The sequence below is a fragment of the Erithacus rubecula genome (assembly GCF_903797595.1).
Source record: "Erithacus rubecula genome assembly, chromosome: 9".
NCBI classification, from domain to species: Eukaryota; Metazoa; Chordata; class Aves; order Passeriformes; family Muscicapidae; genus Erithacus; species Erithacus rubecula.
The window spans coordinates 26,352,476-26,370,754 of record NC_136660.1 but is presented as its reverse complement, the minus strand read 5'-3'; the positions used below and the strand labels follow the sequence as shown (position 1 = coordinate 26,370,754).

The 18,279-nt window shown below is 35.6% G+C and overlaps 1 protein-coding gene across 4 annotated transcripts in view; it reads right to left on the bottom strand.

Annotated features, from left to right (window-relative positions):
* VTI1A (vesicle transport through interaction with t-SNAREs 1A) overlaps positions 1-18,279 on the bottom strand; it is a 257,598-nt gene that overhangs the window by 198,657 nt on the left and 40,662 nt on the right. For 2 of the 4 annotated variants that reach the window (XM_079313241.1, XM_079313239.1), the window contains exons 4-5: positions 8,704-8,781; positions 2,293-2,313 (exon numbers count right to left, since the gene is read on the bottom strand). In XM_079313241.1, coding sequence (XP_079169367.1) covers positions 2,293-2,313; positions 8,704-8,781 — 99 coding nt within the window. The remainder of the gene's footprint in view (positions 1-2,292; positions 2,314-8,703; positions 8,782-18,279) is intronic. The other 2 variants (XM_079313240.1, XM_079313242.1) reach the window with 1 other exon arrangement.

The window sequence follows — 18,279 nt, the reverse complement described above, 5'->3', positions numbered from 1 at the left end:
CAGTGAGGAGATCCAGGCTGTCTTGCAGCTTCAGGAACAGCTTCTGTCTGGAGTTATATAAGGAAGTTTTGCAAAGTGGCATGCTATCACTAGAGATTCAGTCATTCCATGTGGGCTGGATTCAAACTGAGATCTCAGGAGCTCAAAAGACAGAGCGACACAGCCTCCATGGAAGCCTGTGTACGGCGAGTGTGCGAGAATAGAGCCTTGTAATGAGAGGAAGCACAGGTTTTATTAACAAACAGTATGGCAAACCACAATTTCTTTTAAGATCACTTCATACCTCCTTAGGAGAACTATAATTGGGGATGCCTTGATGTTTCGCTCTGTGACGAGTTAAGAATTACGCCTGAGTCACTGTACTAGCCTTCATTTAAACTTTAATGTGCATTTTGCATTGGATATAAAAACACCATTGCATTTACAACCTATCCAACACAGTGTGGGTACTTACACGCAGAGAATAGAATGCCAGCAATTGGGTTTAAATTCTTTTTCTCTCTACCTGCACAATTTTATTCAAGACAAATAGATCCTTTTTTTTTGTTGTTTATTTTCTGCTGCTTTCACCATATGCAGAGAGAGAGAGAAAAGTAATTTATGAGGCTAGCAAGGAAAAGAAAAAATTCAGAAAATTACCAGAAACAATTTAATTTTTTAGGTTGCTAACACAGAGGATTTAAACAATCCAAAAGGTATAACTGAGCTAAGTATAGCTCCCAAGTTGCAGACCTTTTCAACAACATCCTGAATTTTCCTACTTGTCTTCATAGCTATTTCAAAAAGAAGCAGATAAGCAGCAGCTTTGTTCTTTACATATAATTAAAATTTCAGAGTGAGTTCAAAAATTAGGAATCTTTATAAAACCATAATCTTATGTGTGCAAACAAAAATGATCCTACTACACTTTTTGCAAAAGCACAGGAGCAGACACGCAGGTGGTGTTAAAGGGATGAGAAAATGAACCCTGTTCTTCTGAAAAACCTCAGAAATCAGGCTATAAAAACCCTTGCAACAATACTGTCATCTGTTTAAATACTGGGACTATTGGGGAGGGGAGCTCAGCAGTGGTGGGAAGCTTTCATGTGGCTACATGTTTATTTTATTTAATTTTTTTGTTAACGCTTTTACTCTGTAGCTTTTACATATTAATATCAACTCTCTGAGAAGAGGGGGAAAATAAAGAATCTTTGTATCACAAGTATCTACCTGTTTTTAAGAATTCGCTGTAATTATCCTTAATCTGGTTACTTTAAAATTCTTTGTCATCACCATTTCTAAAACTAACAAATCCTTTCCTGCAGAGTTCAGTATATATTACTGATACATTACGGAGCACACATGTTCCACAAAGAAAATACCAGACAAATGTGTGATATTAAAAACTTGTGCTTCTAAATATATTTATTCAAATACTTCACTGGTCCAAGCTCTCCGTGTGAAATCCTTCAAAAATTTGATGTAAGTAAACTTGACTTTACTCAGCCCTTCTTTAGAGTGGCTACTAGGAAATAATAAAAAAAAAAAATAGCAGTTCAAATACCTGCTTTGCTACAAAAGTAAGCAAAAGCAGAGATTTATTTCACAAAATATACTGAAACATTAGAGGATCTGACCATTAAAACAGGCTTCTTTCTAAATATTCATGAGTCATTTTCTAACTGGAAGAAAGGTATTCTGGAATACTGATCTCTAGTGTTACACCTACAGATCTACAGCACTCACAAATAAATAATAAATATTGATATGTATGTATGTCTCTCTACCCCTACTGCATTTTCAGTGGGTGTACAATATCCACTATAATACATAAGCTATTTAAATATCTCACACCAAACTCAAAACACTGTGAAATACTGGGTAATTTTTAAAGTGTTTCAGCAAAGGTTTATACCAAAGCAATGCTTTCACTTTCAATACCAGTGTATAAATGTACTTTCCCTATCAAAGATTTTGTGATGCAAACATGATTATTACTGTACCTGATTTGATCATGGTATTCTCGGAGAGATCAAATAATAGAGGTTTTTTCCACCCTTCTTTTTCTAGTGCCTTTTAAAAAAATTCCACTATCAAAGAATGTTAATTTCTGAGGTTTGATCTAGAGATTCCTATGTAAGTATACAATTATTAGGGAAAAAGAGTCACAACAGTGAATATTTTAAAGCAATGTAATCAATATTTTTGCTTTGTGTAGATTTCCCTGCAACAATGAACAAAAAGATCTACTTCAGATTTAGAAACTCAGCTTTAAAGGGAAAGCTAGACAACAAAAAGCAAGAAAGTACTCACCTCTTCACGTAATTTTATCAACTGCAACATGAACGCACAAAAAAGATAAAAAGGAAAGAAATGGCAGGAAAGAAAGATCAGTTGTGTGACAGGATACAGAATTAACATTGACAATTTATCTGTTTACATGTTTAGCATTTAAAAATCACAGACAAACACATTAAAAGAACCTAAACATAGACTACATGCAGAGTTTTTTGAACGAATAAAGATCACTTTCTCACACTGTCACATTAAACAAAGAGAATAGTGTGAAATTCTCTTTTAAACCACATCTAAGACACCATCATGAAATAAAGGGGAATGACTTCATAGAAGTCTATATTATAAAGAAAAAAACAAGTTTACTATTCCTCCCTTCGAAGATTGTACAGCTGAAGTGGTTTTGTATATACAAGTTTTCAGAATGTTTTCTGTATATTTTAGTTGTGACAACTGATTTCTTATTTTACTAGCAGATCTAACTTATTAATAGATGACTGCATCTTTATAGCATGTATTTCAGTATTTCAATTTTTATATGCCTGAGTTCTACTGTAACTATATTATTTAATTTTATAATTAAACTTCATATTGAGGGTTTTTGCCAGGTAAAAAAAAAATGAAGCAGCTTAGTTAAAAGGCTCAGAACTATGATTTATTCAATAGCATATTTAAAAATAGACAAAGGAATAGGGAACAACATGAAACCTATTTCCCTGAGAAAAGACCCATTCAGGTTCTTAATCCAGACCATTATACAGAGTGTGTGTGTGTGTGTGTGTATGTGTGTGTGTATATATATATATATATATATGTACACACAGTGTGTGTGTGCATGCTTATATAGTATATTAATTTTTATTTATTTATTTATGCTTGCAAATCAACACAATCTAACACTAACACTAATAATATTGCTCTGGCAGCTTTACTACAAAACTAAATAAAACCACAGCCTGATTATCAAGCTATGTTGTAATATACTCGTCCCTTAGAGAGACAGATAAATTATTTGTACTGGAACAAAATGTATAATTACTCACAGCAAATATCTGCACAAGGATGGCCCTTTATAAAAAATTACAGTTCTCTCACCGATTCCAGCTCAAAATTACAACAGCTACATAGTTATCTCAGTTTATGCTGATACTTCACCTACAGTTTCATAACACTAATTTTCAACACATGTGTAAGCTGAGAATGTTTATTCCTAATAAAGTCTCACCAGCATGAAGGAAACAAAAGATCTTCCATTATTCTCTATTGTTTCATATGGCTCATCTAAAACGGAAGGTTTGCCTCACCCTGTTTCCAAAAGGGACAAGAGGCTCTAATGAGATGTAATTAGCAGGGCTCCTAAACCACCCTGACTTGAACTGGGCAGCTCTTCTGCACCGAGCTACAGGAACTTTGCTAGAATTTGGTACAAAGAAAACTGCACTGCCGGCCAAACCAGCGCCTAAATTCAAGTGCCTGGCCTATCATAAATTGGTCTCTTTCTCCAGCTCTTCCCCCCCCTTTTTCCCCAAAAAGGCAAACATTAAGGCTCTTTAGAAAGAGACGATCTGGGAGTTGATCACATAGCTATCTTTTCTTTCTGAGGCCACCATTCTTCAGTTGACTATGATACTTAAAGGGCCAAAGTTTAAAACGACTCTCCCGCAATAGAGCCCGTCCGGGCATGCCACCCTGCTATAATCAATGAGAGTTTTAAAATGCTGCACATTTGTTTTTTCAATAGGTCCCAAACAAAAATGTTCTATCTTGTTTGTGCTGCATGGCTGAATTTAAGCTCTGCATGGGATTTGCAGCTAAGCTAAGTAACGGGAGAGGGTTGGGGTTTTTTTTTAGCATTGGCTGAAAGATATTCATTCAAATTAACAAAAGATGTATTTTCCCCCATTTAACAATGCTCTTGATGAAAATATGTTACCTTTACATTCCTATTTTGAAACATTATTTTTATTATGCTCACTCCTGAACTATAAGCAGCGCTAAGCCATGCGCAGCCACCATTTTAGGTTATGTTAATCAGCATATTTTTGAAACAAAGATTTATTTTTTTCTTTGGGCAATACAGAATTCGATACAAGAGGTAATCTGTTCCTTTGTGGGCTAAAAAAAAAAAAAAAAAAAAAAAAAAAGTCTGGTTTACGCTGGTTTGAACCAGTGGAATCTCTTGTGGCTAAGCCTTCTGCTGTGACTAAAATCACAACTGCACCACAGAGATGGGATGTGTGAGTGTGTGTGTGTGTGTGTGTGTGTGAACGCACGCGTGTGGCCGCCAGGCTCGTCATGTGACACGGAAAACTGCCGAATTTTTTTTGAAAAGCTGATAACGCCAGCGCCGTCTCTGTCCGCATACAGATAACGAATAAATGCTGAACTCTATTAAACGCCCTTTACACATTATCGTGGGTCGAACACACAATTTTCTGAACTTATGATGACAGTCTATTTATTTTGCTATAAACCCTCGGCATGTAACGAACAGATTTGTGTCTGGTAATGATCTGCTCTGCCAGGGCTATATGAAATGATACCGACCTTCTTTAGATCTTGGCGAATTAAATTGACCAACTTCACCCCCTGGTCTGTAGCTGAAGTTTGACACACTTTATGCACAGCAAGCCCAAATCTAATATTATCACAACTTTGTAGTCAGAAATTAAGTAGACACAAAATATTTGTTCACTACGAATCACATATAGAATGTGTGGGCATATGGATATGCAGTTTAACCTAATGTGAATTTATTTAAACTTACTAATGAATGTAGCTGCAAAAGAGAAAGGAACAATGTTACACCTCATGAAAGCTGGTAATATTGAACTTCACATAATTTCAGCCAAGAGAGATTTATGATTTAACCCAACATATACATCCTCAAAAACATACAAATTGCTACATAAAACAGTTCTATTATTATTAAATTATTATTTAATAATAATTATTATTATTAAACTTTAGGTAGTGTCTCACAGCACTGAAATACTCAAAACTTTCAAGAGATTTGGTGGCCAGGATGACAAAGAAGGGTTGAAAGCAACAGAGCCAGTTTAAGACCACTCTTGGAAAATAAATAAAACCCCAAAGCACACAGTAGTTTTTAGGGATTTGGTTTGTGAGGTGAGGGTTTCTTTTGGTGCAAGAAATGACATTTCTTTATTTTTAACCTCTGAGTGTTGTATGTGAGTACATTCCTATGATTCAAAAAAAGAAGAAATTAAAATACGTTAAGCAGTGACTTTACTGAACTCTTAGGTGCATTAAGTGCCCAATATCACTACTTGTCTCATGAAGAAAAGTTGCATTTATTTAAAAAGAAGCCTTCAGGAGCAGGATTATATAATTCTTACAACTTCATACAGGAAATTTCTATATGATCTATGTGTTAAAAGCAATTACATCTTGGTAAAATCACTGTAAGGGAATTGCATTCCAAGCTATTCTAAGTGTCATCTGGAGACAATGGTTGCTACTTCTGGGAGACATGTTTGGAAAATGAAGAAAATAAAATAAAAATCACCATTAGGTATTCTTCAATCTGTTCTTTGTACTTCAATATTTCTTCCTGAGAGAACAATTGGAAACTCATACCTATCATCCAATTCATTGCAACTTATAACTTGGTTGTAGTTTGCTGTATTTGTATCTTTGAAACACAACTAAAAAAAGAGAAGCTGAGGAAGACTCAGATCATTTATTTTTACAATAGCAACCTGCTTTATTTCTAGATTTCAATATGGTCATTGCCAGCCAGCAAGCATGTAGTTCCTTTTGTCTTCTCTCTCCACCAAAACCATCATGCAAATGCTATCACAATGACAAAGACCCACAGCTCATATCTCTCGTTTGCCTCTGGGTAACAACTCTGACATCCCAGATATTCAATATTTCTATTGGCAGATTTTACCAATATTTGTGGTTTGGTACAGGAGTAATTCTGAGCTGGCAACTTTTGTCAACATATCCTCTGTCAGAAAAGGAATCCTTTCTCTCCCCTTCCACAGTTGGTGACTGAAAAACAAACCCACCATTCTTCAGTTAAACTAATTTAACCAAATCCCAACTGATTGAGAAACAAAAATTCTACAATATTAGGGTCAGGAACAGCCCATGCACCTATATTTATTTCCATCAGACGAAACAAAAGCAAGCATTTGAAACATCCTCAAATATTTTATATGGCTTTAAATTATACCTGAGCATCCTTTCATCATTTACTCCAAGTTTTCTATTGATAAAATAATGTATAGGAGTGAAAGAGTACTAGGCCTGTACTGAGTTAAACATGACAATATCTCATGTTCAGTGTCTGGTAAGTACCTAAACCTTACACTTGATTTTTAAAGCTGTACATTCTAATAAGCCCAATACCATTTCAAGTTTTTTGCACTAAACTGCTTGCACCCATAGCTACATGTATACAAGTACAGGTATAAATAAAGATATTTAATAAGAAAAAGAGAATGTGATATTTATTACCGAAACAACAGAGTAAATAATGCATTTTAAAAATACTGACATTCACATATTTAAAAGAAATTAGGTGACTCCTTTATGGTGCTATTTCATTATATTTTTCAAGAAAGGAATGAAGAACTTTAAAAGATACAGAGGCAATAATTTCAAATTGGGCAATAGAAAAGGATTTTGATTACCTAAAAAACTACACAAGAGTCCTTCTGCAGCCAAAATTTTATTCCATTTAAATAGTGGTCATTTGGAAGAAAAAGCCATAAGTTGACAAATTGAAGGTTGAAGATATCATTTAGTTCCTTGAGATGAGAACAAGTCTTTTTTCACCAAGTTTGGAAAAAAGATCATCAGTGACATAAAGTGCTCACAGGAACCAGTTATTTAAACATTCTTTAAAAAGTGAAAATAAAATATTTTATCTCATCCCTACACATAAGATATTCTGTTATAAGTAAAGCTTCTTATCACAATTGCTGTTTTATGTCTGAATTCACACATTTTTTTTATTGAAATGTAAAAGTAACAGCACCTTAAGAGAAATAAAATGAGAACCTTAACACTTTCACAGGACTGCATTTACAATCATGACATACAGACCATGAAACTCTTCTCCCAAAAATAATCTTCTCCATAAATTCATTATTTAGGTATAAAACCCCCTCTTAATTTTACTCAAATTTTGGAATCTCCCCTTTCTATCATATATAAATATGAATATTAATGTCCTTTAAATTTAAGTCTTCACATAGGTATCAGAGATGCTATACTTCAGTCTTATGTCTTCAGATAACGTATCCTTTGTCTAATTTCATTAATGTATGAATTAAAGACTATTAAAGAGTCTAAAACTTAAAGAGCATGTTTAAAATACTGTGTAAGATTGGGGTTATGGGGTCTGTGTTTTGAAAGTGTTTGCACCAAGTCTCCAAGTCTTTATTTTTTCTGTCCTTAGTGGAGCTGAGCCTATACCGAGCTTAGAAGATACAAAAAAAATTCAAAACACTGTTCTGATCCATTTCCTTATTTAAAAAAGCATTTATCAAGTAAATTTACACAATGTCTTCTTTCATGAGCAAAATAATTGGGATTCTATTTGATCAGAAGATATGACCTGTAGGAAAACTTTCAGCTAACTTCTAACTCAAAATATACAAGACTTTGCTAAGGCGAATTTCAGAAAAAAACTAAATATTGTCCTTTCAGGCAGAGTGTCAAATAAGTTTCATCCCAAAAAGAAATATTAACAGGTGGGTCAAAGTGTCCTGAATAAAGCATTGCCTTTACAGTTTTCGGCAGTCTAGCAGGATCCTCACTGTAGTATGCAGAACAACAATACGGGTACAAGATTTTAAAAAAGCCTCAGGATTATCAAGCTTTCATCCATTAAAAGAGGTGGATAGCACTCTGCATCCTAGTACAACATGCATTATGAAAGCACGCTCTTATTAGTACAACTTGTGTTTTTGGTACAAGGAGAGAAAATCTGGTTAAAGAAGAAATCACACAAGGAAACTGAGTGGGATACTGCCTAATTCTGAGAGAGCACTTTCATTTGTTTTGCCTGCCAGTGTTGATTTAATTATACTGCATTATTATCAAAGCTGCATTATGTACTTTTTTATTCCTTTTACATGTGTTTGAGGTGAAGACCTTGGCTTTGTCGGCAAACAGCGTGTTTCAAGTTATTTCTTAAGTACTAAATAATAAAGAAAAGAGAAGAAAAGATTTTTTTTGAGATAGCAGACAGTGATCACAAGTTAAAGGGTTAAATGTAAGATCTCCAAGAAACATTTTGAAGTTGATTAAGACCCCAGCTTTGCATTAAACAGTATCACTTCCACATGAGTTGTTGCTAATGCTGTTAAGGAGCAGCTTGAGAAGCCCAGTGTGCCAGTGACCTCCTTCACCCTCCAGCCACCCACTAGGGCTTCTTGATTAGCATCCTACCTGGTTCTCTGAGGAATTCCCGTCATCCCCCAGGAGCTCATTCCGCACCTCATCACTGTAGGCGATTCGTGACCTTTTCTGTAAAACAAAAAGAAAAAAGGGTTAGGAAGTAAAGCTCCAAAGCCATTGGTATCAAGGCTGATCATCTTAAACCTCGAGAGCCCCCTAATGGATACCTATTTGATTAAAAAAAAAAAAAATATAAAAAAATCTGCAAGTGAAAGTTATTACAAAGTTCTTCAACTGCTGTATCTTAACAAATCTGCATGGTAAAACTATAGTATTTCTAAGATCACACCCTCAACATTGCAGCAATGAAAGCAGCTTCTGTGAAGCTCAAGATACATAACAGGTGAGGCAATATACACTAATAGCAGAAGCATGGAAAAAATGCCAGTGCAGGAACCAAGTGCATTTTTCTGAAGAACACTTGCTAGCAGGTCACAGAACACAACATAACGATGATAGCATCACTGCCACTAGACAGGAAAGGAAGACTGAGATTTTCCCACATTAAAAAAAACCCCAAAACCAAACCTGAAAAACACAGGTGTGACATATCTGATTCAATTTAAAGATGCAGATAATTAACAAGTGTTTTTTTTCTATGCTGCTGAGGCTGTTGGGAAAGGATCAGAAATTAAAGGGTGAAAGAAAGGAGGAAAAATAACAGCACAAGGAAACATTGGTTTTCAGCAGTTCATGGAAACACCACAAAACTGAGACAGTCATCCATGGTATCATTATGACAGACAGGATATTAAGTAAATTCACAGCTTATGAGCACCAAATTTGCTCCTGAACTGATAATTATCTCGATTCTAAACTAGATCGAGTGCCAAGCAATGGAAGGCAAATGTGAGATGATTACCAAGATAGCACAGGATTCAGCAGAGCAATGGGAAAGTCCACAATGGGAACATCAGCCCAGCTTTCTATTTCTCTGTTAGCCAAATAACAAGCTATTAATACTCCCACACTTAACACTAAAGGAGGGATTGAATTTTTAACATATTGTCTAATTTTGGGGTTTTTTTTTGGTTTTGAGAGTAGTTATGGTAATTTTTACACCTCATCAGAGGAAGAAACTCAAGAGTAACAAAATCTAAGCTGAAGGGCCTTCATTTATTGATGGGTGCTTCCCTCACACCCCGTCATAATACTGCCTACCAGGAGGAACTCAGAAAAAATGAATCTGTCCTCAAACCATCCCTGCTTGGGCCATCATGCCAAAACTCGTGCTTGGGACTGAGGCACAGGAAAAAAACCACTAGAAATTATACAGAGCACAGGGAAATTAATCACCTTAGTAACAAAGGGGCTTGGAAGTGGGTCACCCTTTGTGCAAGGGACCTAGCAGTGAAGGAAGCCTTGTATGGGTCACCCCAGAGCTGGACATTTTAGCTCTTTGTGTCATGCAGCTCCCCTTTATTATCAACATGATCATTACAATGGCTACACATTTGTGATTCACTTGCCAGGGTTCAGATCTAGATCATTTCCTGAAGCTACAAATGTAAGCAGGAAGGACAGAGCCCTGGACCACAGACCCACTGCAAGAGGTGAATTGTGCCAAATCTTTTGGAGATCTCAGCTGTCACAGTTTCATGCTAACCAAGCTAAAGTAGTCTACAGCATTAAAGGAAATGAGAACCTTTAAACAGGCTGTGGTATCAGAGCTGCCTGTTTAAATTATTCATTTCATCACTATGGGGGACTAAAACACTCCACAGTATGCAAGAATATCATATGGAGATAGGTTTTGTTTTTCTCTTTTCTCACCAAAAAGCCAACAAATTGGCATAGATTGCTCAATTACATTATTTTCCTATTTTTATTGGATGCACATCAAACAAGGAAGGCAATTACAAATATATACCAATAAATATCTAATCTTCTTTTCTGATTAAGATTCAATCATAAGACCTCATTTGAGGTCTAGCAGTTCAACTGTACAGTTTCTCCCAATTTCACAAAATGAGCCAGCCCCATTGATCCTGTTAGTGTTGAATGTATTTATCATCATTAGACTGAGATGAGGAGCATGATGCTTCATGAGCTTGTTCTCCAGTGAACAAGCTTCCTAATAATATGTAGGGAATGAAATGCTCCTTGATTACATATCATTTATTTGAAAGATATAACTGGATGATATTTTCATTCTTAAGAGCCTACATGGGAGAAGGAAAAAGAATATACTTCACGAAAAAGAAATAAGGATTGATGGCAATACAACTTTTAGATCTTTTATAATCCTTTACTATAACTGCCACTGAACTTAATAAATGTATTTGTATCATTGTTCTTTTATTGTAATAATCTGTCACGATCTGAAAATCAGAAATTTTATTAAAAGAAAAAATGCTCTGGCTACAATTAGGTATAACTCCTTGCCATAATCAATAAATAATTTGATACTACTTTTGATCACAGTTCCATTACCAAATGAATCAATAATATAAAAGGAAAGGTCTTTGAACTAAAGTGTTCATTTATTCTTTCAGGATTTGTCCAAAAATATCAATATCTTGAAATACTATTCTTATTTTTAATACAGCATTATTGGTTAACACTTTTAAATGTGACTATGAAGATTAGTTCAGCTTCTCTGGACTCGATAATTAAGTATTTTTTAATTTATTTTTTAGCTCTTAGTTCATAACCATCAGTTGTTTATAAATATATACTTTAGCCAAATGCAAGAATGATAGTTTGAGCTGGAAATGTCACACACTCTGCTACAGTTTGAAGGAACCCAATTCATAATGCATTTTATAAATAGTTAATGACTTCTATACATAAGCTAACCAGGCAAATCAAGAAATTGTCAACATTTTTAGTCTTAGTTGTCAGTTACCACTGTCTACTGGTACTTTATATGTATGTTTCTAGAAAAGACAGAAGCTTTACAGAGTTTGTAATCCAAGGTATTTCTGGGCAGCTCAATACAGGTTTAAGAGGCTCTGTGTGCAGTTTTTTGTCTGCAAACCTCTGTCATATATATAAGTTTTCCTTGTATTTTATATTTTCCTGTATATACCCAGACAAAAAGTCTAAACATACAAGTGGTTTTGCTCAGTGAATGTGTTTGCATGTGCCCAAACACAGAGTCACAAAAGGGTTAAGCTACCTTCTACAAGAACTTCAGCACTCAGAAAGTTTCAGGGGCTGTTTTAAATGTACTACAGTACCCACACCTTCTGACAAGAAAGAATTTCTGATTCCAGGCAGATCTCTCTTGGTTTATGAACAGGATTTTTTGCATACTGATTGGGTGATTTCCTTAAAGCCCTGTTCAAACAGATACACTTGCTCAGTTCTGTCTGGCAATTTGGCTTTAAACAATCTGTCTACTTGACCCAAGCCTTAACATTTCCCAATAGAACTGAATGTGTTCATAGGCAAGCCCAGCTAAATTAGAATTGAAATGAATTAACTCAGCTTAAACTAATTAAGATCTGTGATCTGCAGTACCACCCCCCTGTATGATTCCACATGTGAAGCAGGGCACACGTAACCAGACTGTAAGAATTCTGCTATACCACTAATCTGAGCATACCAATGAAGTTCCTCTATTACTAAAGCATATGAGAAGTTAATTTCCATGGCCTACACATGGCAAAGCAATTGCTTAAATTGCCTCACCTGGGAATTTAATACAATGTTATCATCAGACCAGCCCCACTGTAAATAGATTTATAATGCTTTCCATGTGCTAGGCTAGGTTGCATATGAATTAAGTAATGATCTGGTATTACAATACAATCAGCTAGTTCCCACACCTGGCAGACAGGATATTTTGCTAAATTACTACCTATACAGATACATCACAACATAAAAACAGAGAAGGTAATGGGAAGAGAAACAATCTACATGTTGTATGACAATTTTACACGGTAACCAAATAAGATGTAGATAGAAAGAGGTATCCAAAATAATCTACTTCCAACATCTGCACAACAGAACACATACTTATTCATTTCTATTCAATTTTGGCCTAATTTTCCGCATTCTATACTTTAATTACCATCCACATTCTGAAATGTTCCCATTAGTGAAGGCCAGAACTAGCCAGTGCCCCCTCACTCCATTGCACTTCCAGCAATCAGCCAAATAATTGATATAAAGTATTGTACATTTTTATACATGAACTGAAGAATAGCTTTCCCCCTCCTAAATGCTAAGCAGCCCACAAAGAGATGAGCAAATGTAGGTGCATTTCAGACAAAAGACCCAGCAGATCCTTTTATCCCTACCTCTCAATTTTTCAAGCTCAATGTTTTAAGAGCAGTTTAAACAGATTTTTCTGGTGGAATATGTGTAAACAAGAAAAAAGCTTATTTATCCACAAACATCTGTTTTCATACAAAATTTATTAGAATTTCCAAGTACATATAAATGTTTTTAAAAAATCTCCAGGCATCTGTTTCAGAGTCTGGCCCTGCTCTAAATGTAAATAAATACTTGAGATTAACATAACCAGAAATAATTTGTGGGAATATATCAGATTTTATTTTGTGTTCTTTGACAGTAGTCACTTCTGCTATTGCTCTTGCTAAAAGCAGGCTGAAAAGAGTGACCTGATCCCCAAATGGACAGCTTAATACTGCAGAACATACACTTTCATCTCTGCCTTTTGGAATAGGTATTTAAGTATTTTTTTACTGAGCACAAATGGAAAAGATACAGTTTAACAAATTTAGAGGAAAAGTGGCCCTATTGAACAATCTCAAATCTTATATTGAAACAGAAACCCAAACTGATTTCTTCTTAAATAAAAGAAATTGGTAATTCTTTTCAATTTGAAACATTGTGTTCAAACTTCAGTTTTTAAAACTTATATTTCATTTTCATTTTCCAAATCATATTTCTCTGTAAAGGCGATCAAGGAACAACAGATAAAACACTTCAGATTACAATTCCAAAGGGGTTTCCTGCTCCTAATTAGCTGAGTTTTTAACAACTGGGTGCATGAAGCAGGAAAATTGTGCTAATAAACAATCTGATGCAATGCTGGACTTTCAAGCATTTCCTTAAAAAAAAAACGAAAAAAAAAACCCCAAACAAATGGATACATTCCTGTCCAAAAGTAAATAAAAACTACTCCACAAATCCACTGAAACTTCTGATTGAAAGAGTCAATTGAACAGTACATGTCAGCTGGCAAAAGTCGATGTCTCAGCCACCCCCAGTGCTGCTCCCTCCCTGCACACGCAGAGAAGAGGCTGCAGGCAAGAGAACACAACTCAAACCCCATGTTCTGCCACTCTGCCAAATGTCAGCAGCTTCCTGCAACAGCAGAGAAATCAAACTGCAAGTGCTAATGTGAAATTAATGCAGAGATACCATCACCCATCTTAAATAGATGTCACAGGTCCATAAATCTTCTTTTCAATAATCCTCATCAAACACACTTTTAGTTTCATTATGGGGTGAGGGCAGGGGGGAAGGTCAAGCAAACCCCATGAGGACACAACACATTTGGTTATGTTGATTGTGAAAAATGCAGCTTCTGCCCAAAACTACTTGCACCTCAAGCTCATGAGCAGGGGATCATGTATGACACCAACAAGGCAGATTTAAACTGCTTCATTGCACCTCCTGTGGGTGGGAAAGCAAACGAGTAACCTGAGAGAGAACTGAAATTCACTGTTTCTATGAATTTATGGATTTACTGAGGATGATTCCTATTGTGAAAAAGACAATTCTATTTAGAAAAGCAGCTTTTATTTACCTGAACTCAAATTTCTAAACTTAACAACTCGGAAATGGAAAGATTTTTCAAAATTCAAAAGGTTGGAACTAACTGACCTCTGCCTCATTCTGTTTTTAGAGAACGCTCAAACATTCACTATGATCACTATGGAAATCCATGGAAACATCTAAAGAAATATATGCAATACAACAGTTATAAATCCAAGCATAGAAAACTTCAGGTGAGTACTGCCTGGGCCTGAATAGTACTCTCCAAACATAATAAGGAATAACTCTCCTTAGCCTGGCATGTAAATAAATTTTATTTTTCATTTTATTATAGCCACTCATCTTTGCTTGTTTGAATTACCCCATACTAATTCCAAACCTTGGTCCCTCCATATACAGTACTTTATTCTTTCATCAGAATTTAGTTTCTCCAAGGTGCCTTTAGTGCTGGGCTGTTCTGCACAGCAGTTTGCCAGCCTTTTTACTCATATGCCATAATCTCAAAATGTTCCAGGCATCAGCTGCAGCAGGAAGGAAGACTGGGTATATCTGCAAATTTAACTGTAACATCTCTGTAGGCCAACAGTGATGCATGACCTCTGCACTGCTGACTTGCAGTTATTCCACTGTCCACTGTTACCCACAGCTCACAGTCTGCTCCTCTAATGTACTTTTCAGTTCTCTAATTTCAGTATTTCGTCCAACCCCCTTCTATAGATTCCTTCAAACAACCATTATTAAACTATCATCTTTCATTACAAAGCCCATCTCTACACATCTACTTAGCTGGCTGAGTTAACCAACTTCTCTATTCAGTCAGTGGAAATTCCTTTAAATTGTGCATGAGATCACACAAATTCATTCCTTCTCAGATCCACCTTCTTGATAAGCCTGTTGCATCCTTGTAACCACCCTGTGTGTGTTCAAAAACCAGTCTGATAATTTAGATTGTTAAATTAAAAGTTGGTTCTTGTGCCTTTTGCTTTGATATATACATTGGCTAATTTGCTGACAAAGGTTGTGCAACTTGCAGACCCTTTTTTACTACAGCCACTTCTATCATCAGTGCTGGAATAAAAGGCAAGAGCAAAGCTGGAGGGGGGGAACATCCTCTCTTCCCAACTCAGACAATAGTCTGATTAGAAAGATACCCCAGGTGAAAGACCACACCTGATGCAGGCACAAAGTAATCTACACATTGGCAATTAATTTGGGTGTAGGGGGACTAAGTGGGATAAATTCTGTTTAGGGCACAGGTTCAAAATTGGTCTTGAAGTGAAAAAGGACACATCCAGACTGTGGCCTCAAAAAATCCCATCTGTATGCAAAGAATAGGAGCAGCCAAAATCAATCCAGTATTCTTGACAAATAAATTGATCCCCAATTCATGTTCAGGCTAACCTGCAGAAATATTTAAGGGTATTGATATGATCATTTAAAACAGTTAATTTATATGTCAAGTCCTAGAAGACTCTCACCTGTAAAACAGATTTTAAAAAGTCATGTGAGGCATTGGAAGTCAGTCACTAATATCATACAAGCTGCTGTTTTTCTACAGAAGTCTCAGTGTGATCTGAATAACTTTGATTTAAAGACAAGTAGAACTAGGCTACAAAAAAAAAAAAAAAGCTTATTTTGAGAATGGTCAGCAGGTTTTTGAAATATATACATGTAAGAATTACAAGCTTCTCTGCAGAACTACTTTTTAGGGAAAATTGTTAAAGATAATGCTGGAACAGAGAACTCCCAGTGCCTTTTAGAAGCACACCACAAAGCATATGTTTCTTTTATGAAATCTTTATTGGTCATCTCAACTCATCTCCTTGCTGTAATGACCTAAGTAATACATTTTAGTGTTTTCTTTTATTACTATGAGCTTGGTTTTGTGCCTTTTTAAATAAAGTCTATTTTACCACACAGCTTCATTTATCCAAGTAATGCTATTTAGGGGACAAGGAGCAACTACACATCAGGATCATGTACTTCAGACTGTTTTGTGGTCCAAAGACTTTATGCTGTGCAGGAAGTATGCAATTAACAAAAATGTTTTCTAAACATTTGGAGCTGAATTGGAGATGGAAGATAAACTCCAGTGTGTTGGGACCAAAAGACAGATGAACTGAGAAAATAAAAATATGGAGCCATTTTCCTCCAAGGGAGGAAGTTCAATAAGAATGCAAACTTTTCAAGAGAGTGCTCCCAAAGATAGTAAAGCAGGGAGGAAAAAATTCTTAAGGAGGCTCAAGATTTTCTAACTAATTAGTTCTCACTAATTAGCTCATGGTGAAGGATGATAAACATCTCAGACAAACCAAAACACTGAATGTTCATTAAATACCTTTGTTTCAGCCAGTATCTCCATCTGGAGCCCAGGTTCCCATTGCTAACTGTAACAAGACACCTGCTGGTACATTCTACCAGCTCCTCCCTTTCCCAGAAAAAAAAATCCAAGTTTCACTTCCTTCCTCTATTTGCTACTTAATTGCCTTCATCAGCCTGTACCTAGCTGTAAATGAAAACCTGTAATTGGGCTGAACCAGTTGCCATTTTTGAACATCACCATCATCTTTTTCAGCTTTCCCACTGCCTGGATTTCTAACAGTAGGCAAAGCTCAGGAAAGATGGTATTTTTTAGGCTTTCCAATTAGAAGTACAATTTTGCTACAGAGCTTAGCTCTCTAAATAATTTATACATTTTGTCCACTGTGAACTCCAAGTGTAAAAACCAAAATGAAGCCATAAAGACAGATCTCATTTCGGACATCCAGAATGAGGGCAGAGAGAATGAGATGTTTCTAAGGCAGCTGAATTGTCCCCCCTACATTTGCGCTACTCTGATAGGATCTATTTTAAATCAAAGAAACTTAAGCAAACCTTTCCAAAAATACTTTTTAGTCCATAAAAAATCTATTTTTAGACACTGTCCTTTTTTTTACTGAGCACATACACTCTCTCAGCAGCATCTTTTCAGTCATATATTGATATGTTTTTTAATTTCTGAAAATTGTAATACACAGAGTAAGAAATTTTCAGCTGACTCCTAAGAATATTGATCTCTATTCCATGAGAGTAGCAGATTTCAGACAATTTTTGACTTCACCATTAAATAAAAATAAAACAATGCTTGATGCAAAGAAAAATTAAATAGACACGTGGTCTAATTATGGTGGTTTGCATACAAATATACCCACAAGGTACTAATTCTGTGTACTTCACTGCAAACATTCTGAAATATAAGCACATTAGCTCAAAGTATTGATTAATAAAAAGGAAAATGAAAAATACTTTATGTATAGCATAGCCCTACCAATACTGATTTTTGGATCTTGCTGTTCATGCTTCCTGAATTTATTATTTTTGCCCTGATGTGATTTAGCTGAGATTCCCTTCCTTCCTTCTAGAACATATGTACTTGCAGAAAGACATGCTGCCTTGCCTGAAAAAGATAAAGATTGTCTGAGTTTAGTAATTTTAGTAGTTAAGTGGCCACAATTTGGCTTTGAAGTTTGCAGCAGATTGATGGGGAGTAAATCCGTATTTTCACTGCTCCCCACCAGGCACTACTGGGACAGTACCAGTTGTTTCATGCTGTGTTAAATCAATAGCTAATATGGTAAAATACTTGCCCGATGTTCAGACATGGCATTTTCTAGTTTTATCACAAGCTGATGATGAGCAGTTCTTGCTTTACATTACCTGAGATAAAAGTCAGTAACTAATCCACTACCTCTAATTTATCAAAAATCCACTACTTCTAATTTATCAACCCAAAGTCCTCCTCCTTTTGTACTGCCTCTCCATTTTTCAGTCTCCCACTCCAGTGAAAATACTTATTAAAATATTCATTTCTAAATCGATGAAAAAATACTATTA